This window comes from the organism of the source record quoted next, unplaced genomic scaffold (assembly GCF_019419815.1).
Source record: "Pyrus x bretschneideri cultivar Hongxiangsu unplaced genomic scaffold, Pyrus_bretschneideri_v1 Contig13, whole genome shotgun sequence".
In the NCBI taxonomy this organism is placed as follows: Eukaryota; Viridiplantae; Streptophyta; class Magnoliopsida; order Rosales; family Rosaceae; genus Pyrus; species Pyrus x bretschneideri.
Genome location: NW_025999424.1, coordinates 3,807,603 through 3,831,622, shown reverse-complemented (window position 1 = coordinate 3,831,622; position 24,020 = coordinate 3,807,603). Strand labels below are relative to the sequence as shown.

At 37.6% G+C, this 24,020-nt stretch overlaps 3 protein-coding genes across 3 annotated transcripts; 2 read left to right on the top strand and 1 right to left on the bottom strand.

The window, feature by feature from the left end:
* Window positions 1–952: 952 nt before the first annotated feature.
* On the bottom strand, window positions 953–2,352 carry LOC103950977. The gene is made up of 4 exons (XM_009362242.3): window positions 1,964–2,352; window positions 1,548–1,763; window positions 1,277–1,392; window positions 953–1,173 (listed from the first exon to the last, which is right to left on the bottom strand). The coding sequence occupies exons 2-4, from the start codon at window positions 1,733–1,735 to the stop codon at window positions 1,109–1,111; spliced, it is 369 nt and encodes a 122-aa protein (XP_009360517.1). The 5' UTR covers window positions 1,736–1,763; window positions 1,964–2,352; the 3' UTR covers window positions 953–1,108.
* A 4,079-nt stretch (window positions 2,353–6,431) lies between these two features.
* LOC103950982 (exocyst complex component EXO70E2) lies at window positions 6,432–9,392 on the top strand. Its single transcript, XM_009362247.3, has 3 exons — window positions 6,432–6,698; window positions 6,908–7,047; window positions 7,132–9,392. The coding sequence occupies exon 3, from the start codon at window positions 7,202–7,204 to the stop codon at window positions 9,176–9,178; it is 1,977 nt and encodes a 658-aa protein (XP_009360522.2). The 5' UTR covers window positions 6,432–6,698; window positions 6,908–7,047; window positions 7,132–7,201; the 3' UTR covers window positions 9,179–9,392.
* Window positions 9,393–16,572: 7,180 nt separating this feature from the next.
* On the top strand, window positions 16,573–20,758 carry LOC103950980 (2-hydroxy-6-oxononadienedioate/2-hydroxy-6-oxononatrienedioate hydrolase). Its single transcript, XM_009362245.3, has 10 exons — window positions 16,573–17,640; window positions 18,548–18,642; window positions 18,722–18,819; window positions 18,961–19,010; window positions 19,221–19,316; window positions 19,415–19,504; window positions 19,591–19,683; window positions 19,828–19,923; window positions 20,027–20,092; window positions 20,414–20,758. The coding sequence occupies exons 1-10, from the start codon at window positions 17,425–17,427 to the stop codon at window positions 20,540–20,542; spliced, it is 1,029 nt and encodes a 342-aa protein (XP_009360520.2). The 5' UTR covers window positions 16,573–17,424; the 3' UTR covers window positions 20,543–20,758.
* Window positions 20,759–24,020: the final 3,262 nt, after the last annotated feature.

The following is a 24,020-nucleotide window of genomic DNA, read 5'->3' as shown; positions in this document are numbered from 1 at the left end:
ATTAAGTTGGCTGCGATATTTGTTGAAAGATTTACGTGTTGAGCATTCCCAACCGGCAAAGTTATTTTGTGCCAACCAAGCGGCTTTACACATAGCTGCAAATCTTGTGTATCATGAACGCACAAAGCATATTGAGATCGATTGCCACACTGTTCGTGAGAGGGTTGAAGGGGGAGAAATTAAAACTTCCTATGTCGGAACGGGAGAACAAGTCGCAGACTTGTTTACTAAGCCACTGCGTGCGCCTATTTTTCAAACGCATCTAGGCAAGTTAGGCGTCATTGACATTCACGCTCCGACTTGAGGTGGAGTGTTAAAGATGCTCCACATGCAGTGCACTGTGCTTTACAGATTCCACTGTGCTTTACAGATTGGAATATGGTTCCCACGTTAAGGATGTATGATTATTCTAAACAACAAGGACACATGCATAGTGGACAGCAAGGCCATTGCATGTGTATACTGACTGATGTTTCATAGACAGCAAGGATGCCACTTCCAGTTGTTTTGTTTATTTGCATGCGTGTGTAGTAAACTGTGTATAAAACTCTGCTGCAATTGCAGCAGATCATTATTCAAAATATAGATTGGATCCAAGTTTAATAAATTTTACCTAATAAAAATTGAACACGTGATGAGATTATCCCACATTGTAACATCCTACTAGAAGAGCATATATGAGTTCTCACTTCACCTAATAAAAACTGAACACATGTTAGGCTCGAGAGACTAAAGAGACATGTTGAGAGTATCCCACATTGGAGATAGAAGTTTGACATAAAATGTATAAACGGTCTTCTGTCTAGACACACACACATTGTCAATTGGTTTTGAGTCGGAAGCTCGAATTCCAAAAGAAACAAGGCATGGTTTCAACCTGAACAAGGGCAAGTACAAAATCATTGACACAAGTTTTTGGCACAATCAAACATGAGTGAGTGAGCATGAGGAATTTAGGACACGTTGAAAAATCTCATTATTCATTCACCAGAAACACAACTGTTCCAAAATGCATCAAATTCCACCAAGTCTGAAACAGTGAAAGTTGAAACAAAAAAAGAAAAAAGCTGTTGGAAAAAAGTCCCAAAAGTGCTTCTCCTCATAGCCTTCAATTATTGCACCCAAACTTTACTTCTGAAGCTGGACCACATCCCACACCTGCAACCCCTGAATCTGCAGCAGTGACCCAAAAAAACCCAATTGAATTTCCTGGATCAAGGATTTTAATAATGTTTATGCAGTGATACAATATGTATGTATGTGTGTATGTATATACCTTGAGGAGGTTTGAGTAGATTTTTGCTAGGGGGCAAGAGGGCACCACCCTTTCTGTTTCTGGCAAGAAGGCCTTTTGTTACAGGGGACAATTTCATATCTGTTGGGCTTGTATACCTACAAAATTCAAGAAAATATATAACACATAAATGATAAATCTTGTGTACAGGATGTCTAATAAGAACAGACCCGCATCAATATCGAGATATTATCGATAACATATATATGTGTGTTGCAATCTTATATGTCACTGTGAATGGAAGATTTAATACCTTTCTGGGAATTTAAATGCCTTGGGAACTTTAAGGCGGTCCGGCGTGGTGGTTTTGCGTAAATTGTTGCCGGAGTTTTGAGAATTTTCATCCTTGTGTTGGAGTGGAGGCGGTGGCGATTTGTACTCGGAATATGTCTTCTCTGATTGAGTTGGACTCGTAGGAGGCATTTCTGGTAGATTCTCCATAGTGTGATGCGTGAGAGAGAAGATTGAACTGAAAATTTTAATAAATTCAGGTGGAATTTAAATACTGAGGGGAAGTGTGCAAATTTGATGTGTGAGGTTACCGTTTGGAATGAGGAATATAAAAAATTTCAACGGTCGAATTTAGGGTTTGTCAGGATTAGGTTTTGGTGGAATTTGAGATTCAAAATAAAGTTAGTAGGAAATGGGGGATAATAATTGGTTACTCACCGGGAAGGACCCAATATACTGAACCTAAGAACCTATAACCAAACACCCAACTTTAAGATTGCTCCCGTAACCAAACAATCAATATCTCTCCTCTCTCGTCCTCGGCGGCTCAGCGCATGCCGCAGATCCGATTGATTCAAATCCAACCCGAATTTCTCAACCAATCTCTCTCCTCCGTCGAACTAAACCCTGCCCACTCGTACCCAACCTTCTCCTTCACCATGGCACCACTTACGCACCTGCTCGCTCGTTGGTCGCGACTTGGCTCCGCATCCTCTCCTTGCCGCCATGATTGCACCGAGAAAAAAGATCGATTTGGGGCGGGTTTGATGGAAGAGAGATGAAGGAGGAGGATGCGTGGATGTGGTCGACGGAGGTGTTGGTTACAGAAATTGTGTGCGGGAAATAATATTAAATGGACAGATGTCGAATTTTTATTGGTGATCTGTAAACAAGGGTAAGTGTTGTCCGGAAATTAGTACTTCGGGTGGAGGCCCAACATCTTAAAGTCCAATTGAGAATAAAACTGCAAGACAAATCAGCATGCATACCATATCAGACCACAGGAAGAAAAAATATTTGCATTTTGAAAGTACAAAATGTTTTTTTTCGAAATCCGGATAGCTACACTTACCACGTATATTTGTATAATTTATTTAATAGAGATAAAATCCACAAATACATATGAGTCTCATATCTTATAGAGAGATGATACAAATATATAATGTGAAGGTGGGAGGGTGGATAGAGGCTCTTGAGTTTTTCAGATCATTTATTCAAGGGAGGCCTCTTCCAAAATCCTCATGAAAATTGGAAAAAAAAAAAAAAAAAAAAAAGATAAATATATAGACATGAACATGAAAAATTATTCCTTGTCTATTTTAACCCCAATTGGTCTTCTGTATTTTTATTGTCCTCCTTAGGTAGACAAGAAAATGTTCCACTAGTGTTGAGAAACAAGTGGAGAGAAAAGAGAGAGTATGATTATGTTTGAGAAACAAGATAATGATCCATTGATGGGGGTGTTTGATGCTTATTTAAGTGCAATTGATGATTCAAATATTCAAACAACAAAATACTTAGGTCAAAATCAGACATTGGAGTCTAAATCTACAGTGCTTGAATCGTCTCGTTGGATTTGCTCTTGTTATTGTTGGAGAATATCATCCCACATCTGTTATATAACAAAATAATGCATAGTTAATATTTGGGAGTTTTCACCCCTAATATCATCGAGACCCTTTTGTGATAAAACTCAATACCTAGTAATAGGTGGTTAACTTGGGGTAATGTCATTTATGTCGGTGGTGGATGCATAGGCTACAAAAGTTTATCATGGTATCATAGCAAGTCCTCCATTTACTAGGATCAAATTTGCCTCCTTAAGTTGGGTTTTCGAAATATTGTGTTAACTCCAGTTTAAGGGTATTAAATGACTAGACCCTCGAAAAGTTGCATTGACTATAGTCTGTGAATGATGATCGTGCTCTCGAAAAGTTGCATTAGCTCCAGTATAATGACTTGACCCATTCTCAACGTGGGAATTGGTTTCCAGTGTGACCCCACATCAAACTCAACACTTAGCAATGGATGATTAAGTTGAGACATATCAATACCAGTGATGTTGAACTTATATTTATCAGTTGCGTTATTCTTGGATGCATTCTTCCATATGTTCTACATTATAAGTAGCCAACCTTATAATGTAGATAGTGCTATAATTTTAAGTAGCTATAGGTTTAATTAAATAGTTGGTTTTCTACTTAAAAACTTGTTTTCTTTCCAATTAGTCGTATGCTAATTGAATTCACAACCAACATTTCGTATGATATATTAAACGGCGGTTGTTAATTAGATGTTGTAAACTACTTTGTCCTTTTAATATATACTTTCGGTTAGAGCTTCAATTGGATTTCATATACTTTCGCTTTTTTTTATTTTTTATTTTTTATGTCTATTTCTTCAATTTTTTAGAATGAGGAATAGCTGGTGGCTTTATCACGATAATTTATTTTTGGGAGGTTTAACAAAACACTCACAGTACTGTTCACTTTTAACGAAAAACCACATTTTTATCTTTCTCTGGTACTATTCACTACACCTTTATTTGTCATTTTTTATTAAAATAAAAATTTGTTTTTTTTTTTTTTTTGAACTTTTCGTTAGTTTTCCTTTTATTTTTTAGGGTCTGAGAAGATTCAAAAAGATATTTTAGCTTTTCCTTACATGTGATTTATTAGCGTTAAAAATTGAACTTAAAACGTATCATGTAGGATATGAGCTTGGAATTCGTCCTGATATGGTATTTTAGAGACGTGTCTTTGGTGTGAAATTACAAATTCATGAATTTGGAGGTTGACTTGGACTTTTGAGAGTTTGGTTTTGGAAGCAAAACATTGTATAGAGGACAACAATGACTTCTTCTAGAAAACAACCTTTTGAATAAGAAAAAGATAAGAATAAGTTTTGAATAAGAAAAAGATAAGAAGATGTTTTGTTTGACAAAGGGAAAATTACTACAACCACACACACACACACACATATATATGTATATGTATATGTATATGTGTGTATATGTGTGTGTATATGTGTGTATATATACATATATATAATATAATATATATTTTGTGTAAGTGGAGAAATTGGAGGCGATGACTATGGTGAAAAGGAAAGGTAGTGAAGGTGAGACAACGGCAGATTTCTCTGTAACATAGTCAATATATTGACAGTGCTCTAACTTTTTTCATTTCGAAAATGACTTCCAGGACAGGAATTCAAAAGTCATTATTATTTTAATTATTAGAAAAATGTCCTGAAAAAGAAAGTTATTAGAAAAATGAAATTACCAAGACCCATCTTTAATTGAAAAACAAATACCTTTTTTTGAGAAGGAAAATCGAATACCTTATGCAATAAAATTGAGTACCACCAGTTTTGGTAATACGGAACTAGCATATGGGAACACACATAAACTGTGTGAGAATTTTTTTTTTTTGTTTTGTTTTTGAAATAGAAGAAGAGAGGAAGGGAGTGATAGAGAACGTAGGATTGAGAAGTTTTTATTTTATTTTATTTATTTATTTTTTTTATAATTAGAGATATGTTAGGATTACATATATATGAGGTTTTGAAGGAAAAAAAAGTAAAATTTAGTTGTGTGAAATTACATTTCTGCCCCATATTTTTTATTCTGTTTTAATTAGAGAGTTAAACTGATAATTTCATAAAGTTTTGATTGACAATAAGTGTTTTATTAATTAGTAGAGAGATATAGTTACTAAAAGTATTACAAGATAGCTTTCTTGAAAAATTTGTGAAACATTCATGCATGAAAAGTAAGCACACACGCACATGTTTAACATGCATTATGTTTGATTTAAACAAATTAGTATTTTAATGAATTATTGAAATGTTACTGAAAATATAAACACTTTTTTAAAACTATGTTAATATGTCTATATACACGATTTTATTTTGTTAATGTGCATACGCGAATTTAAACTAACAAAATAAATTTCACCAAATTTCGTTCGCAAAATAATGTCATTATTTAATTGATTCACATATGTTTACTAGAAATCTAGTTATTAGTACTTACAAGTAACATATTAACATACACATTAATATTAACGAATCATTTAGTGAACAAATTCGAGAACTAAATTTGACAACTCTGGTATTATTTTTAAAGATTACTTTGGCATGAACTATATAAAAGAAAACTAGTGATTTAAAAAACAATAGTAAAGTATATAGAGGTTTTTGGTTTGTGCAAATATTCTTCAAGCACAAGAAGTTGGTGTGTGTGATTTATATCAAACAAATCGAAATATGTGATTTTATTAAATAATGTCCACCTGAGAAGTGTAGGCACCACCATGTTAACTGGTAAGACTAACATTGTACTATATTTCTAATAATACGTCACATTACTATATTTTTATCACATTACTATATTTTTAATAATACGTCACATATTCGGTTTTTAGATACATTGTTCATATAATATTATTTTTTATTAAATATAATATTGTTCGTTAAGCATCGCAGGATGTTGGCTTCTAGCGTTTCGAATTCAAAAATTATTCTTCTATCACACAAAAAAACTGTTGGGCAATAATGTAATTTTACAGGTTCAAATTTTATTATTTTTTATTGAAACCTCACTTACAAGTGATGTTAAAATACCTTCAATATTAAAAAAAAAATTCATTATAAAAAAAACAAGTCATAAACAAAAATCTCTCACTCTCCCCACGTTCTCTCTCCTCCTCTTCTTCTCATTTTCAAAAAAAATTTATTCATACATCTAAAATATATAAAAAATATTAATTTTAATTATTATAATAATTTTAAACCATCTGTAACATTAATAATAAACTGAGAAAAAAAATAGCTTCGTAGTCTGTATTACTAGTCAGAGGGTAGACTCAAACCGAGAAGGTCAAAGCATCCAAACCGCAGTTGGCGTTATTGAAAACAACAGACCGTAAAATTCAAAAGACAATTCGAGAAAGGTTACGCAAAAGTAGAGCCCAATAATTCTTATCCGAGAAAGTTGGCTTCTTTGTGTTTTCCTAGATACACTGTCCGTACAGTTCATCTGAATGCTTTTGCTGGCTGCTAGATCGTTTTGCTTCAACCATTTTTGAAGCACAATTTTGGGGTCTTTCGTTTTTGTACGTATTGCAAATCTGCAACCTGCAAAAAGTTCGAATCCTGCAAAGAGAAAGAGGTAAGATTTCTTTTTTCTTTTTTTTTTTTTCTACTGTTAATTGCTTTTTTGGGTTCAACTTTGGGGTTGCTTTTTCTGCATCTTATTGTTCATGGTGATTGCCATTTGCCACTGATGACCAACTTTTTTGAAAAGACTGGTCTTTTTTGCTAATTCGGCGATAAAAAGATTGCCCCTTTTTCTAATTTGACGAGTCCTTTTGATTGCAGGACTTTTCTTATCCTCAATGGCCTTTTGGGTTCCCACTTAATTTTGGAGAGTGGTGTTTGTTGGGTATTTGCCAATTTTCAACATAGACTACTTAAGTGGATGCAAAAAGCTTTGATTCTGCAGTTGTTCCACCAAAAGGGTATCTTTTACTTTTCTGTTTGTTTTGGAAAAATTGGAGGGTTTTTGGTTCAATTGCTGAAGTTGTTTCTTGTACCTTGGTAAGGAGTCCTTGATCCGAAAACCGAAAAGATTTGAGTTGGATTTGTTGGTTCATTTTTGGGTGTGTTTATTGTATGTTGAGAGGGGATTGTAAATCTATGAACCCGGAAATGGACGGAGAATGCGATTTGATTGCTGCGGCGAAGAACATAGTGAGGGCATTGGGGTCGAAGAAGAACCTTACAGATGGTGAGAGGGAGATTTTGGCTAATCTTGGCACCCAATTGTCCAGCATGATGGGACTCAGTCGGAGAAATGATGAGAATGAGGATGAGAAGATCAGTGAGGTCGAAGATCGCCTTAATTCGATTCAGGAGAGGATCATGAGTTGGGAGGCTGGTCAGTCAATGATATGGGATTCGAGCCAGAATGAGTCTCTGGAGTATATGAAGGCTGTGGAGGAGGCTCGGAGATTGATCGAAAGATTGGAAAGATCGTGTTTGGATAAACATGATGAAGAATGTGAGGTGTTACATAGAGCTCACGATGTTCTTCAAACGGCAATGGCAAGGCTAGAGGAAGAGTTCAAGTACATGCTTGTTCAGAACAGGCAACCCTTTGAACCCGAGCACAATTCTTTTCGTTCGAGTGAGGATGATATTGTGGATGGAAGCTCGATAATCTCTTTTGGGGATGATTCGATTGAGGACTCACTTCAAAGGGATAGTGTCAGCAGAGCGTCGGAGGAAGTCATCATTGATTTGGTTCATCCGGATATAGTTCCTGAGCTCAGAGGCATTGCAAATTTGATGTTCAATTGCAATTATGATCAGGAGTGCACGCAAGCTTATACCATCATCCGAAAGGAGGCATTGGATGAGTGCCTGTCCATTCTCGAAATACAGAAGCTGAGCATTGAGGATGTGCTGAAGATGGAGTGGGGCTCCCTGAATTCCAAAATCAGAAGATGGGTCTGGGGTATGAAGATCTTCGTGCGAGTTTATCTAGCCAGCGAGAGATGGCTCAGCGATCAGATTTTTTGGGAGCATGGAGAGATTTATTTGGATTGTTTTGTTGAGGCATCAAAGACTTCAATGCTGCAGCTTCTGAATTTTGGTGAAGCCATGTCTATTGGCCCCCACCAACCGGAAAAGTTGTTCCGCATTCTTGACATGTATGAGGTGCTTGCAGATGTTCTTCCTGACATAGATGCTTTATACGCAGACGAGGCTGGTTCTTCTGTAAGAATTGAGTGTCATGAGGTTCTGATGAAATTGGGTGAGTCTGTGAAGGCAACATTTAGTAAATTCGAGAGCGCCATTGCATCAAACCCCTCGACTAACCCTGTTGCTGGAGGAGGAATACATCCTCTCACCAAATATGTGATGAATTACTTGAGGATTCTCACAGACTATGGAGAGACCCTTAATTATCTCTTCGAGGACAGTGCTGATGCTGATTCCATTTCGCTGTCGCCTGACACGAGTCCTACCTCAGACGAGGAGAACAAACCCACTGATTCTCCAGGCAGAATTTTCCCAATGGTTCGCCACTTCCGATCACTTACTTCAACTCTGGAAGGCAACCTTGACGAAAAGTCCAGGTTATATAAGGATCCTTCCTTGCAACACATATTTTTGATGAACAATCTACGGTACATGGCTCAGAAGGTTAAGGGGGATGAACTGAGGCCCATATTCGGAGACGGCTGGCTTAGGAAGTGCAACGGGAAGGTTCAACAGCAAGCATTGAACTACCGGAGATCTAGTTGGAGTTCCATCCTTAATTTGCTCAAAGAGGAGGGCATTCAGAGTCCCGGTTCAAATTCTATCTCAAAAACCCTCAAGGAAAGGCTCCGCAGCTTTTATCTTGCGTTCGAAGAGATCTACAAGAGCCAAACAACATGGTTCATTCCGGATCGTCAGCTTCGAGAAGATGTGCAAATTTCAGCATCCTTGAATGTAATCCAAGCTTATAGGACATTCGTGGGAAGACATTCGAACGACATAAGTGACAAGCTCATCAAGTACAGTGCGGATGATATGCAGAATTACCTCTTGGATCTCTTCGAGAAATCCCCGAAATCATTACAAAATTCCAGCAGGAGGTGATACAGCAGAGGAAGGCTTTTCATTTCATGCTCATATATGTTTTGATTGTTACAACAGGCCAGGATTCCCCCATGAAAATTGAAAAGGGATTCTTTCCCTCGGTAGTTTTTGTGTTTGTAACGTTTGTAATGTGATGAATTCAGTTCACTTTTCTGACATCTGCATTGGATATCCTAACTGATATAAGATTGAATGAAGCAAGTTTTCGCGTGTATCATTTGTAATGTGATGAATTCGGTTTACTTTTCTGACCTCCGCATTGGATGTCCTAAATGATATATGATTGAACGAAGCAGATTTTCGTATGCAACTTTATGTGTTTTTGCTGAATCTTTTTCTAAGTCTGTCAAAATTGGGTGGTGATTCTGTCATAAAGTCCTATGCTTTAGCTGTTGAAGCAAACTCAAGACTATGATACCATGTGAGTAGATTTGGCCCCAGTAGTCCATTACAAGTCAAAGTTTCATCTCTTGTAACTGGTGATTCATCATAAGATCACGTGACGCTTGAGACAGATAAATGATAAATCTCTGTTTTCACGAAAAATTCTTCAGAAGGGCTTGAAAAGCCAATGTATTTGAAGTTGAGGAGCTCCTTTGCATGTAACCAGAGATATACACCATTATTTCTGTCTCACTCGTCACATGAGCAAGTGTTTTACTTAAAAAAAAATAAAAGAAGTCACGTGAGGAGCAAGAGATACATACGTGGATATATTCCCGGCTGCATCCGCGTTTTCCTCTCGAAGTTGATGTCCAAGTCGCAGTAAGATTGTTCAGCATTTCATTTTTTCTGGTCCAGTCCAGGTTACAGAATTTTCTAATTCAAATTTGACAAGGACTCAAGGACTGGACTGCTAACTTTTATTACCTGTAGGTCCCTGAAAAAGTTTGCTTTTATTAGAGCAACTCCAGCGTTGGAGCCCTCCCCCCTGGCAATACACTATTCAATCCACCTAATGAACAGTAATTGCCCTTAATGAACAGTAAGTAGCCCTGGCAATAGATTTTGCATCTCCACCGTTACACTTCTATAGCCCTGGTAATAGGCAATAAAATATTAGTATTTTTTTTATTTATAAAATTAATACAAAATAATTTTAATTGTAATATCGGATAAGATTTTTAATCGTTCTCGTTGCGCCACATGTCATTATCCGAAGTATTATTAAATAATACAAAATAATACAATTATTGGTGATGGATTTCTGATAAGATTATTAACCAATCACGTCGCGCCACGTGTCATAATCGGTTCACAATCTTTGAGGATAGATTTCCATCAGATTTTAAACGAATGACGGCATGCCACGTGTCATAATCTGTTAACAATCTTTGATGATAGATTTCCATCAGATTTTTAACGAATGACGGCATGCCACGTGGCATTATGCAGAACCTAATCCTTTCTGAATCCTCTATATAATCCACCATCCATCTTCACAAATCTCACACCAAAATTCTCAAGATCTCTATCATTATTCATACTTTCTGCTTCCTTATTCACAAAAATCAGTATCAATATTCATAGTTTCTGTTTCTTTCTTTCAATGTCTTCTTCTTCTTCCTCAAGGATGATGTGGGAATTGAATCAGGAAGAGGAAGACTTGTTTAACCAATCAGAATCAATGTTCAATCACCAGGGGGTAAGAAATGAGAGGGAAGAAGATGAGGAGCGTCAAATGAGAGATGACGAAGTAAGAAGGGGCAGAGCCTCACATTCCCGTCGAGTCATCCAAGCTGCGGCTCAGATCTGCAGGCCCAGACGTTCCGGAAACCTTGATAGAAGCAGGCAACGACGAGGTATGGAACTCTTGGATGATTATTTTGTTCCTAATAGTGCATTCCCTGATACGTACTTTAGACGTCGTTTTAGAATGGAACGACATTTGTTCAACAAAATCATGATTGCTGTTTGCAACCATGATTCTTATTTTGTGCAAAAAAAAGATGCTTTTGGTGCTATGGGTCTACTGCCGGAGCAAAAAATTACTGCTGCCTTGCGGATGCTTGCATATGGAGCATCTGCAGACCAAGTGGATGAGATAACGAGGATGGGGCAATCAACCATTCTTGAGTCCCTGATGAGGTTTTGCGGAGCAATCGAATCTATCTACACCGCTGAGTACCTCCGCAAACCCACACACATGGACTTGGAGCGGCTGTTGAAGAAGGCGGAGATGCGTGGCTTTCCTGGGATGATTGGAAGCATTGATTGTATGCACTGGACGTGGAAAAACTGTCCAAGTGCATGGCAAGGCGCTTACGGGGACAGAAAAGGGGCAAAAAGTATCATTCTAGAGGCGGTGGCATCTTTTGATACATGGATTTGGCACGCCTTTTTCGGGGTCCCGGGAGCTCAAAATGACATCAACGTCCTTGCCCAATCCCCAGTGTTCAACGATGTCCTGCAAGGAAAGGCACCAAAAGTTACATATGAGGTCAACGGACGTATGTACGATGGGCCATACTACCTAGCTGACGGCATCTACCCGCGCTGGTCAACATTTGTCAAAACAGTGCCACGTCCGCGGAGTGCGAAGGAAAAACACTTTGCAAACTGTCAAGAGGGGTGCAGGAAGGATGTGGAGCGTTGTTTTGGTATCCTCCAAGCTCGCTGGGCGATCGTCAGGGGTGCTGCCAGATTGTTTGATGTAGAGTCGCTTCGATCCATCATGATGACGTGCATCATTCTTCACAACATGATTGTGGAAGATGAGTACGATTATGAAGCTGTTGATGAATATGAGCCAGACCCGATGAACAATTCAAGAACACGTATATATTGTGCTCATGACGCCACCGATGACCCCGTGCAACATGAGCCATTACAAAGGGATGGACGTTACAATGAAAAGCTCATTCAACGATATACTGCATTTCAAATGCCAGACATGCACAATGCCCAACAAATTGACTTGATAGAGCACCAGTGGGCATTGAAACAAGCTGAAGATAATTAAGTTCATTTTAGTGTGTTATTTTGAATTTGGTATGTTTATGTTATTTTTTTTGGTGTGTTTTATTATTTGGTATGTTTATGTAATTTTTTTATGTTTATGTTTATGTAATTCTTAGTATGTTTATGTTTATGTTTATGTAATTCTTAGTATGTTTATTTAGTATGTTTATGTAATTTTTTTATGTTTATGTTTATGTAATTCTTAGTATGTTTATGTTTATGTTTATGTAATTCTTAGTATGTTTATTTAGTATGTTTATGTTTATGTAATTCTTATACAATGACTTTTAATTAGAACGATGGTCATGGTCATGGACTTTTAACAACATAAATAACTTACCAAATTAAATAACTTACCAAATTAATTCTTAATATAAATAACTTACCAAATTAATTTGAATAAATATTCATGAACATGGAAACAACATAAATAATACAAACAATAAATAATAAATTATAACCCAAAGTGATTGGAAAATTATGGGCTCCGATTACAAAAAGTACTCTATTCATCATCACTTAACCAATTTGTGGTGCTAGGATGATCTTCTCTTGCGGTGCTAGAACCACCTTGGCTTGCTATTGTTTCTCTTGCACGCCTCCTTCGCACCACGTCCGCTTTCTCTGACTTCCAAAAAAATTTAGAATTTGGAGACTTCCCTTCTAAAGACATGTTCATAATCTCACGATCTTGTTGAGCTCGTCTTTCTTCTCTAACATGTTCCCTTTCTTGCCTAAGTAGCTCTCTTTCTCTCTCATTAGCATAAAATTCTCTCTCAACAGCTGCTGCTTTTGATGCCTTATCAGCCTTATCAGCCTCATCTTTCGCCAGTTCCCTCGCCAAAGTCAATTCACCTTGGTGAGTAAGTTCTTCCATGAACTTTGCATAATCGTTCTTGGAAGCACTCCCTTTTCTCTTTGAAGCCTTCTTACCTTGAGGCCTAATTGGAAAACGGGTCGAACCCGACGCTTGTTCAGGGAGGGGCGTTTCGGGCACTTCTTCTGCATCATCTGCTCTCTCATGATCGGGTGTAGAGTGTAGAGGGGTGCTGTTCATGTGCACTTCTGGACCAACTGGCACAACTCTAAATTTAGGACAATCTTTGACAATATTCCAACATTCCCACCGGTTGAATGATTTATTTTTGCTTTTGGTTTTGGCAGCGTACCAAGCTTGTGCTTGAAGTTCCTACACAATAAAAATAAGTAACAAATAAATAATACAAATAAATAATTATAATGAAATTAAGTAACTAGCAAATATATACATATATATATATATATAAGTAACAAAGATAATGAAAATAAGTAAGAAGGCTTCAAGTTTAGTAAATAATGAAAATAATTAACAAATAAATATATATATATATATATATATATATATATATGTCATGTTAACAAGCAAATATATATATATATATATATATATGTCATGTTAATGTAAGTGATATTATACATTAATTTTAATGAAAATAAGTAACAAATAAATAATACAAACAACATAATTATAATGTAACAAATAAATGTAACAAATAAGTAACAATAACATAATTATAATGTAACAAACAAATTAATAATACAAACAACATAATTATAATGTAACAAACAACATAATTATAATGTAACAAATAAGTAATAATAAATAATAAATTTTGAACGTAACAAATAAATAATACAAACAATAAATAATAATATCTTGTTACCATATCCGAGTAATTTTCCCCACTTCGAATATTACTACTAGCTTGTGCCAAAGCGTCTCTCCACGTACTAAACGATTGGCTAAGTAATTTCCAACGACTGGACATCGATTCTTTGGTTCTTTTCCCACCAATTTTCTCAAGATAATTGGTATGAATAAGACTCCACATTTCTCGCAACTGCATCTCATTACCCGTAAGCGAACTATGAGTAACTTCAACCCAGCTAGTACACAACGCAACATCTTCAATAAGCGACCAATTCGTACCTGCACCAGTGGTCATTTTGTTGAAAAAAAATGGATTCAAACTTTGAGACAAAGAAAGGAATGTGATTGAAAGTAGTTGAGAAAATATGAAATTGTTGTGAAGGTAGATGATAATGAGAAGGTATTTATAGAAAAGTAAAAACAATTTTTTTTTACAATTTTTTTCAGATTTTTCAGATATTTTTTTGAATTTTTTTGAATTTTTTACATTTTTTTTTAAATTTTTATTCAATTAATTAATCTCTGCCGTTGGATATAAAAAAATTTGAATTCCAACGCTCCAGATTGTGCCACGTGTCACAACGGTAACTTTTCAGATTTTTTAAACTATTTTTTCATTTATTTTTTAATTTATAAAGCATTTTAATATCCACCGTTGATCTCAGATCGAACGGTGGATATTTAATCTGACACTTTTTTTTTTTACCGTTGAAATCTAACGGTCCACATTAAGTGACCGTTAGGATCTAACGTACCGTGGGAAGCCACGTGGCTTCCCAACGGTAACAGACAAAACCTTTTTTTTTTTTTCTGATTAAAGTGTCAGGACGCGCCCCCACGCGCGGGTGGGGTGCACGCGCCTGACACAAAAAAAATTAAATAATACGCTGACGCCACCCTGGCGTCAGCATGGCGTCATCCCCACCTCGGGCTCAAAGCCTGGCAATCCCTCACGGGCCTGGCCCTCGGGCCTCCCCCATCCCCCGGCCTACCTCACGCTGGAGGCCATCCACCGGCCCTCGGGCCTTTGTTCTGGAGACTGTCCCCCGAGCAATTTGCTACGGTGGGGATGCTCTTAGGAAATGCCATCAATGTCCTATAATGTAATGGTAGGTCCCTAGTGGTGGTTGGATATATAAATCTAGAGTGAGGCAGATTCTTTGCACTCTCACTTTCTATGTCCTTCCGTATCCTTTTATTTTGTGTAGTCATAGTTAAGTCACGTTAATATTTTATATTATTTTTTTATAGAGATAATAAGATAAAAAAGAATAGTAATATAAAATGTTAACGTGACTTAACCGTAATCACACAAACAGAAAGGCATGGATAGCGGGTAGTGAGAGGATAAAGAATCTGCCTAGAGCTGGCATGTCTGATTTTTGTGGCTGAGAAGAAGCCCTACGGGCTGAGTCATGCCTCCCTAGAACCCCGTTCAAATTACAAATACAAGTGACATTGAACGAGTATTTAGCACCACTGCAGCATGACCTAGTAAAAATTTACTGTTTTCTGTTTTCTCACTTCTTGAACTTCATTTATTTTCCAACTACTTGATTTCTGTTTTCTTACTTCTTCAACTTCATTTATTTTCCAACTACTTGATTTAGTCGTTCCTTTATTTGTCTCTTTCCATGCATAAGTTCTTGTGTCCGCCAACTGTATTTAACACATGACTGGTCGTAGAACCTGTGTGTGCCCATCATATGAGAGGGACTGGACCGTTGTATGAATGGTTATATTGATGACATGTGAGCCAGGTCGGGGCAAAGCTGAATCTCCAAATAAATTTTCACATAAACCTTCACTTTTCTCGCACAGAAAAAAACTAACAGCTAAATAACCGGAAAAAAGTGAAGGTTTATGTGAAAAAAATAGAAGGTTAGTTGTGTATTGCATCTTGATTTTGTCTGTATAAGTTTATCTTACACTGTTGATCCTAAGCCCGAATAAAAGAGGAGGAAGAGTGCATCAAGTAGTCCACAAACGACTCCCTATAATATTGTTGTTTTTGCATACCGCGTCTTGGAAGGGTACAGGAGGAAAAGGATAGAAAAAGGTAGTTGTAAATATTATGTTCCATTAGCAAGTATTGAGCTAGACTTGCTCCACGGATTCCATGAGCAAGAACAGACCAATAGTTGCTCCACCAGCGTCGACAGCCAATTTTCAACCATCAACACCAATGCGACTTTTATGCCAATGCAACTGGAAATATCAGTAGTAGCTCAAAATTTGCATTTCAAATTAAACTAAAACTAAACTAAACTAAAATTAACATATCAAGTCTGTACAAGATTCAACTTGTGACAAAAATATATATTTTTCATGCCCCAACACCACAGTCCACCTAGACGCGGTCATCATAAATGGTTCGTGCGACAGTGCCGAAGGCGGGTTCAGGATAATCCATTCAATCTTTTTCTTTTCTTTCTCTTTTTCTGAATTTTCCTCTTCCCATGGAACTCCCCCTCTTTACTGTTAGACGAAGTCCTCACTCAGTTAAAGTCAACACCAGTTCAAATGTTTGAGTTGTCTTCTAATTTTTATCTTCAAATAGTTGGTCAAGTTTATGACTTTTTCATATATTTTGTAGCTGCTTAACTGTCTTATCTGTGTATATTTGAATTTCAAATATTCCTTGTAAATGGGGTTTTCAAACCTTGAATGTAATCTCTAATGTATTATAAATACAAGCAACCCAACGTTATTTGGGTATGCACATTGGTGAGAAACTTGGCGTTCTGTTGTAGCTTTTCCAACCTTCCATAACTTTGTACATGGTACAAGAGCCTTTAATTCCAACGACAAGATCCAAATTTTTTTCTCTGCCCATCACCTTTGACAATGACTGACAACAACGCTTCCAACACCAACAATTCTACCAACAATAACACCCCCCCCTCCCAAACACCAGCAATCAATCCTCTTTACACCATTAAGAAGATGTAAAGTCCTCTGATCGACCCTTATATGATCACTGCCGATGCACAGGTCAGAACTCGAACTTCTCAACGTAGAGTATCCGTTTGAAAAATTTCTCGTCCGACACCCCTTACAATATAGCAAGATTCTATATTTAGTCGATCATCTAATCCATGTTAATGTCATGCGATTGAGTTGGTTGCCTTATACGAGTTGCTGCTCTCGCACACGTAGCATATATAGTATGAAGACTTAGCCCATCTCAAAATTTGACATCTGACGCCCCTTGTCTACCTAAATTCACTTTTATCATCGAGTTGTCGGAGGTTTGCACGTAAGGTAAATTTAGACGAGTTCACCACCAAGTCCGTAAATCAGGATGAGACGTAACTGTTAATGTGTTTGATGTAAGTTGCTCTTCTTAAATTGATACAAGCCATTCAACGAAACTACGGCTGTAAAAGTTGACAAATTTCTGAGCACCTTACTGTGATGTCACGCCCTAAGCAATCCAAGTAGAAATCCCCTCTCCTTTCTGTTTTGTTTTGTTTTGTTTTTCCATTTGGCAGCACACACTCTCTGTCTAGTTTTTCACTTCCAGTGGAAAGCAAAAACCAGCTGCACAATCCGCACGGCGTTCTGCTGCTGCCAGATCAACGGAAGAATCAGAATGATGCCGCTAACGTGGTGTTCTGCGCCACCGTCGGAAGCGGTGGTGGGTACGTTAATGGCAAAGAAAGATGGAAGCTTTAGGAGTGTGGTGATCAATGTGAGGGGTGCAGGCACAAATAATGGGTTCCCATCGTTTCTTCCAAAGGAGGTTGAGAAAATTAAGGACCCATATGCCAGAAAGTTGGCTCAGAGGATGGAGAGGCTCCCTGTGTCGGTAACCCACTAATCTCGTTCTCATTTTTGTTAATCTGACTAATTTCGTTTCTTTACGAAGACAATAGTTAAACTACTCTAATTTACTAATTTAGAACCGGAGGGAGTTTGATGAGCTCGTAAACTGGTCTAATCCTCGTAAACTGGTCTAATCCACATACAAGTTATAACACATGTATGCTTAATGCCGCTAATTATGATGTGTTTTTTTTGAATTACTTGGGCTTATTCTGAGGATGACTTCTGCATTCTATTATTATTATTATTATTATTTTGTTTTGTGTACTTCTTAAGAAGTTTTACGTAGAAAATGAATATGCAGAAATCAATTTTCTATCGATTAAAGGGATTCTCTGTTCTTGCCATTTTCATCATCTTATAATTCTCTGACTCAAAAGATGGGAAGTACCTGAGCTTGCAGCCAAAACTGGGAAGTGGTTGAATAAGTGCATTTTTGTTTTTACTTGATTATTTGACATGATTCAACAAAAGAAATAAGTACTTTTTGCCTTTTGCGGGATGGTGAACAGTGAATCACCCAACTTTTGAGTGATTGATACAAGGTCATAATAGTCATTTCATATGGTGGGAATATTCTTTGCATGAAACTATGGTTTGTGAATACAAAATAATCAAGCTTAAGGTACTGATTTTTCCAAGTTTTTGTTTAATAAAACTTTAGTTGCGATTAGTGGCGGAACTAGGATTTTCAGTATGTGATTGAGTTGAAATATTCATTGAAACTGTACGTGGCACGTGGCATGTGATGAACTGATGATTCTCAATTTTCTCATCCACTTTGAAGTTACTCATTGACTCTGAATAATTTCTCATTTCTCTCTTTAACGTAGGGGTATTACCCCTGCTAACATAGTGTGACTAATGGGGCAAGCCGGTTGTGATTGCAGATTGGGTCGTCGGAAAGTTATATCATGAGTAGTTGTGTAAGGCCTCCAAAACAAAGTGAGATCAATCCGGTGGTTCTCCTCCATTGCTTTGACAGGTTTGTAATGCTTGCAAATTGCAGATTGACCCGTCACAAGGTGATTTCGTGCTGAACATGTTTCGTTTGTATCTTTTAGTTCTTGTTTAGAATGGAGGTGCGCGTACCCCCTGCTTGAAGAGGCCGGGTTGGAGGCTTGGGCTGTTGATGTTCTTGGGTGGGGCTTCTCTGATTTAGGTTCGTTTACCTGCCTTTTTCTCATTGTTTTTTTTTTTTTTTTTTTACGGCTGGATATGATTATATACTTACAGTCTCTTTCTTGCAACAAGTGCTTAATGTTCATCTGTTTAATCATTTTTTATTTGTTATCTGTACTAGAAAGGTGTCCACCATGCAGCGCGGCATCCAAGCGGCATCACCTCTATCAGGTATATATGCAGTGTGATTTTCTTTTCTTTATTCTTTTGTTGCTCCAGTGAATATTGTTTCGGTCTATCTGCAATGGTTTTGATATTTTGTTATGTTAATTACTTTAAGTCGAAAATGATCTACATTTTTCATCATCTGTTGAGAAAATTCGAATCTAATCTCATTGTTTGAGCTTGGAGATATAACTGGATTTCACATTCGAATTATAGTTTTGGAAGTCCTACATCAGAAGACCGATGGTATTAGTTGGACCAAGCCTCGGTGGTTCTGTTGCAATTGACTTTGCATACCACTATCCAGTAGCTGTGAGTGTATCATATTGAGCTCCTTGGCTCTAGATGCGTTGTTTTAGAAATTTTATAGTGTGCATTTGATAAATTTAATTCTTGTTTTCTATTTTCAGGTTGAAAAGCTGGTTTTAATCAATGCAAGCGTCTACGCAGAAGGCACCGGAGACATGGCAAAGTTACCTAAAGCTGTGGCCTACGCTGGGGTTGGTGTCCCCTTACAGGGGTATTTCAACCCTATGTGAATTCTCTTAGCTTGCTTGCCTAATGTTCTGATCTTTTTATTCACCAGGTTTCTTTATTGAAGAGCACCCCTCTACGCTTCTACGCAAATATGCTGGCCTTCAACGACATTTCATTAGCTACAACCTTTGATTGGACTAATGTAAGATAATCTTTCTGTTAATATACTCAAGTTCCAACTGAAACAGGCATCTAGTATATTGTCGAAATTTTTATCTTGGCATCTTTGTCTTAGATTTTTGAAGTATGTGTAATGGAAAGCTAACAAAGATCATGCCATATTTAGGTCGGACGCTTACACTGTCTGATGCCTTGGTGGAAAGATGCAACGGTCAGTTTTATGACTAGCGGGGGCTATAATGTCGTTTCCCAAATAAAACAGGTAAACTCTCGCCATCTTAATGAGTACAGTATATAAGTGGTATGCAGAATTCCGCAAGTCGGGAGGCAATAGTAAGCTTGTATTCTGAAATCTTAATTTACAGGTGAAGCAGAAAGTACTAGTGATTTGCAGCGAGCAAGACAATATTATCAGCTACAAACAAATATTGGTGAGTTTTGAGCTCCTAACTGCTACTTAACTTTTCCTATCGTACTTAAACCAAGCATGTTTCGCAATCATTTTAAGATGGAGGACTTAATTTATTCTCCTAATCTTAAAAAGCGCACGAGAGATTGCAAACCCTACTTCAAAATCGTTGCAAATACTCAATAGGCCTGTTTGAAGCATTTTGGAAAACTTGAGACGAAATGTAATGTGCGACCACTGACATTGCCGGTTGCTATAAAGTAGAAACCAGAACACATGCTAAGATGTCAACATATATATGCATTACTTAATGAGTCTTCTTCTTGTTGTAATCAAAATGCAGAGGCTGCGTTGTGAGCTTCCGTCTGCAATCATGCGGCTAATACCAGATAGCGGTCATCTCCCTCACGTTGATAATCCCGCCTCCGTTGCAAAACTAATCGCAGGGTTTGCTCGGAACGGTCGTTGCTGAGAGAATCCCACCTCTGGTCCTCTATGGCAGAATTATAGGACTTACTCCCTGCTAAGAGGCCCGTTCTTCTTCTGAGCAATACTAAGTTTTTCTTTAAACACTTCTTTTTATAGTTGTAAGCTAATGGAAGACTTAGCACAAAACCGAGTGTAATGGCGTTATATAGTTTATACAACCGATCCCACTTAATGGGATCAAAAAATAATTATGATTAAATATTATTAATAAGAGATTGAACAGCTAACCAAGAAATGTTATGAATATTAGAGACAAAAAAAAATTAATATTAAATAGTTTAGTATACAAGTCTTGTGTTCGAATTTCCCTTAACTAATATCACTTCTATTGAAAAATACAAAAAATATTGGTTTGCATCTTTCACTCAGTAAAATATCAACATGACTTATAGATACTTGCAATCTTATTTTTCCTTCACACTTCTAACATAATATGAAAGAAAAATTACAATGTTTGTTCTGTGGTGCATGTGATTGAGTGATCCGAAAAATTAATAGTTAGATCTTGCATATATGAATCTAATAGAACAATAAATTTTTGTAACAGTTAGATCTTGCATAAAACTTATACTATTGAATAATACGCGCTATTGTAGCCAAACCTAGATATCATTCGGTAAACCTACTTTATATAGATCGGGAAATCATACGGTTTTTTTAGATCATGTGCTATGGCTCAAATTCATAGTCAAATTTATTTCTACTTCCAATATTCGGATAATACAGGTTTCATTTAGAACATTGGTGTGTTTTAAGCTTTAAATGTTTGCTCGCATTATACTTTAAATTAATTTAAACAACAAGAGAAGATTCGAGTATGGTGCATATTTTAAAGAACTAAATAATTATTGGTTCAAAAATCGACTAAATATTGGAAAAATAATTTTCTCTCTTAACCAAAACGGTGCGTTGCGAACGGCTCTTGTTACTTTCAGTTACTAAACCCTAGTTTCCTTCCCTCGCTTTTGTCTTAAACCCAGCTGCTAGCCTGCTACCACCTCTCTCTCTCTCTCTCTCTCTCTCTCTCTCCACCTCCTCCTCTTTCTCTCTCTACAATCTCTTCCGCCAGAAGCAAAGCGATGGACGCCGACGGAAATTCCGAAGAGCCGTCGCTGTTGGTCCTCGTCCGCTTCAAAACGGACCTCGGCCAGCCCTACAAAGTTCCAGAAACCTCCATATCCATCCCCGCCAGTCTCACCCGCTTCGGCCCTCTCCACCGTCGTCAACAACCTCATTACATCAGATAGCCTCTCATGTTCTTACACGTGTTTTCCCCTCCGCCGTTGATTCTCTAAAAAAAGGATTTTACTTTTTGGTGTTCCGAAGCTTTGATTGGTGATTGTGATCAGGAAACCCTGATTGGGAATCGGAGGCTTTCGATTTCCTTATCAAGAATGAGCTGGTTCGGATGTCGCTTGAAAAGTTCCTTCTTGCCAAGAACGTTTCCGATAAAATGCTGTATGTTATGCAATTGCGAGCAACGTGAAATAGAAAGCAATGCTGAGAGAATGGATAAAAGTGCACTGAGAGAATGGTAGTAATAAATAACGGGATTGGAACAGCGGAAGGCAACCTGACGAAAAGTCCAGGTTATACAAAGATCCAGGCAGAATTTTCCCAATGGTTCGCCACTTCCGATCACTTACTTCAACTCTGGAAGGCAACCTTGACGAAAGGTCAAGGTTATGTAAGGATCCTTCCTTGAAACACGTATTTTTTATGAACAATCTACGGTACATGGCTCAGAAGGTTAAGGGGGATGAACTGAGGCCCATTTTCGGAGACGGCTGGCTTAGGAAGTGCAACGGGAAAGTTCAACAGCAAGTATTAGTTGGAGTTCCATCCTTAATTTGCTCAAAGAGGAGGGCATTCAGAGTCCCGGTTCAAATTCTATCTCAAAAACCCTCAAGGAAAGGCTCCGCAGCTTTTATCTTGCGTTCGAAGAGATCTACAAGAGCCAAACAACATGGTTCATTCCGGATCCTCAGCTTCGAGAAGATGTGCAAATCTCAGCATCACTGAATGTAATCCAAGCTTATAGGACATTCGTGGGAAGACATTCAAACGACATAAGTGGCAAGCTCATCAAGTACAGTGCGGACGACTTGCAGAATTACCTCTTGGATCTCTTCGAGGGATCCCCTAAATCATTACAAAATTCCAGCAGGAGGTGGCAGCATAATAAGTGGTATTGTGACTATTGTCATGTTATGATTTACAGCAGAGGAAGGCTTTTCATTTCATGCTGATATATATTTTGATTGTTACAACAGGCCAGGATTCCCCCATGAAATTGAAATGGGATTCTTTCCCTCGGTAGTTTTCGTGTGTATAACGTTTGTAATGTGATGAATTCGGTTTTCTTTTCTGACGCCTGCATTGGACATCCTAAGTTCTAACTGATATAAGACTGAATGAAGCAAGTTTTCGCGTGTGTATCGTTTGTAATGTGCTGAATTCTGTTTACTTTTCTGACCTCTGCATTGGATGTCCTAACTGATACAAGATTGAGCGAAGCAGATTTTCGTATGCAACTTTATGTGCTTTTGCTGAATCTGTTTCTCTTCAAGTTTGTCAAAATTGGGTGGTGATTCTGTCATAAAGTCCTCTGCTTCAGCCGTTGCTGCAAACTCAAGACTATGATACCATGTGAGTAGATTTGGCCCCAGTAGTCCATACCAAGTCAAAGTTTCATCTCTTGTAAGTTGTAACTGGTGATTCATCATAAGGTCACGTGACGCTTGAGACAAACATATGGTAAATCACTGGTTGCACGAAAAATTCTTCAGAAAGGCTTGAAAGGCCAATGTATTTGAAGTTGGGGAGCTCCTTTGCATGTAACCAGAGATATACACAATTGTCTCTGTCTCACTCGTCACATGAGCAAGCGATTCACTCACAAACAAAATAAAGGAAGTCACATGACGAGCAAAAGATAGATACGTGGATATATTCCCGGCTGCATCCGCGTTTTCCTCTCGAAGTCACAGAATTCTCCAGTTCACATTTGACAAGGACTCAAGGACCGGACTGCTAACTTTTATTACCTGTATGTCCCTGGAACATCAATGTCCTGTAATGTAATTGATGACATCAATGTCCTGTAATGTAATTGTTGGTCCCTAGTGGTGGTTGGAGATATAAATGGAGAGCTACTATGTCTGATTTTTGTGGCTGAGAAGCAGCCCTAAGGGCTGAGTCATGCCTCCCAAGAACCCCGTTCAAATTCCAAAAACAAGTGACATTGAACGAGTATTTTGCACCATTGCGGCATGACCTAGTAAAATCTGCCTTTTTCTGTTTTTTTCACTTCTTCAACTTCATTTATTTTCCAACTACTTGATCTAGTCCTTCCTTTATTTGTCTCTTTCCGTGGAGAAGTTCTTGTGTACACTAACACTACTGTATCTAACACATGACCGGGTAGTAGAACCCGAGTGAGACCAGTTGTGCTCATCATG

Excerpts from the sequence above, each read along its gene's own strand:
- LOC103950982 (XM_009362247.3), top strand. The coding sequence starts at position 7,202 with ATGTTGAGAGGGGATTGTAAATCTATGAACCCGGAAATGGACGGAGAA.
- LOC103950977 (XM_009362242.3), bottom strand. The coding sequence starts at position 1,735 with ATGGAGAATCTACCAGAAATGCCTCCTACGAGTCCAACTCAATCAGAG. Across the intron at positions 1,393-1,547 it reads GCATTTAAATTCCCAGAAAG|GTATACAAGCCCAACAGATA; the intron begins GTATTAAATCTT and ends TGAATTTTGTAG. Across the intron at positions 1,174-1,276 it reads TCTACTCAAACCTCCTCAAG|ATTCAGGGGTTGCAGGTGTG; the intron begins GTATATACATAC and ends TCACTGCTGCAG.
- LOC103950980 (XM_009362245.3), top strand. The coding sequence starts at position 17,425 with ATGATGCCGCTAACGTGGTGTTCTGCGCCACCGTCGGAAGCGGTGGTG. Across the intron at positions 18,643-18,721 it reads CTCCTCCATTGCTTTGACAG|TTCTTGTTTAGAATGGAGGT; the intron begins GTTTGTAATGCT and ends TGTATCTTTTAG. Across the intron at positions 19,924-20,026 it reads TCGTTTCCCAAATAAAACAG|GTGAAGCAGAAAGTACTAGT; the intron begins GTAAACTCTCGC and ends CTTAATTTACAG.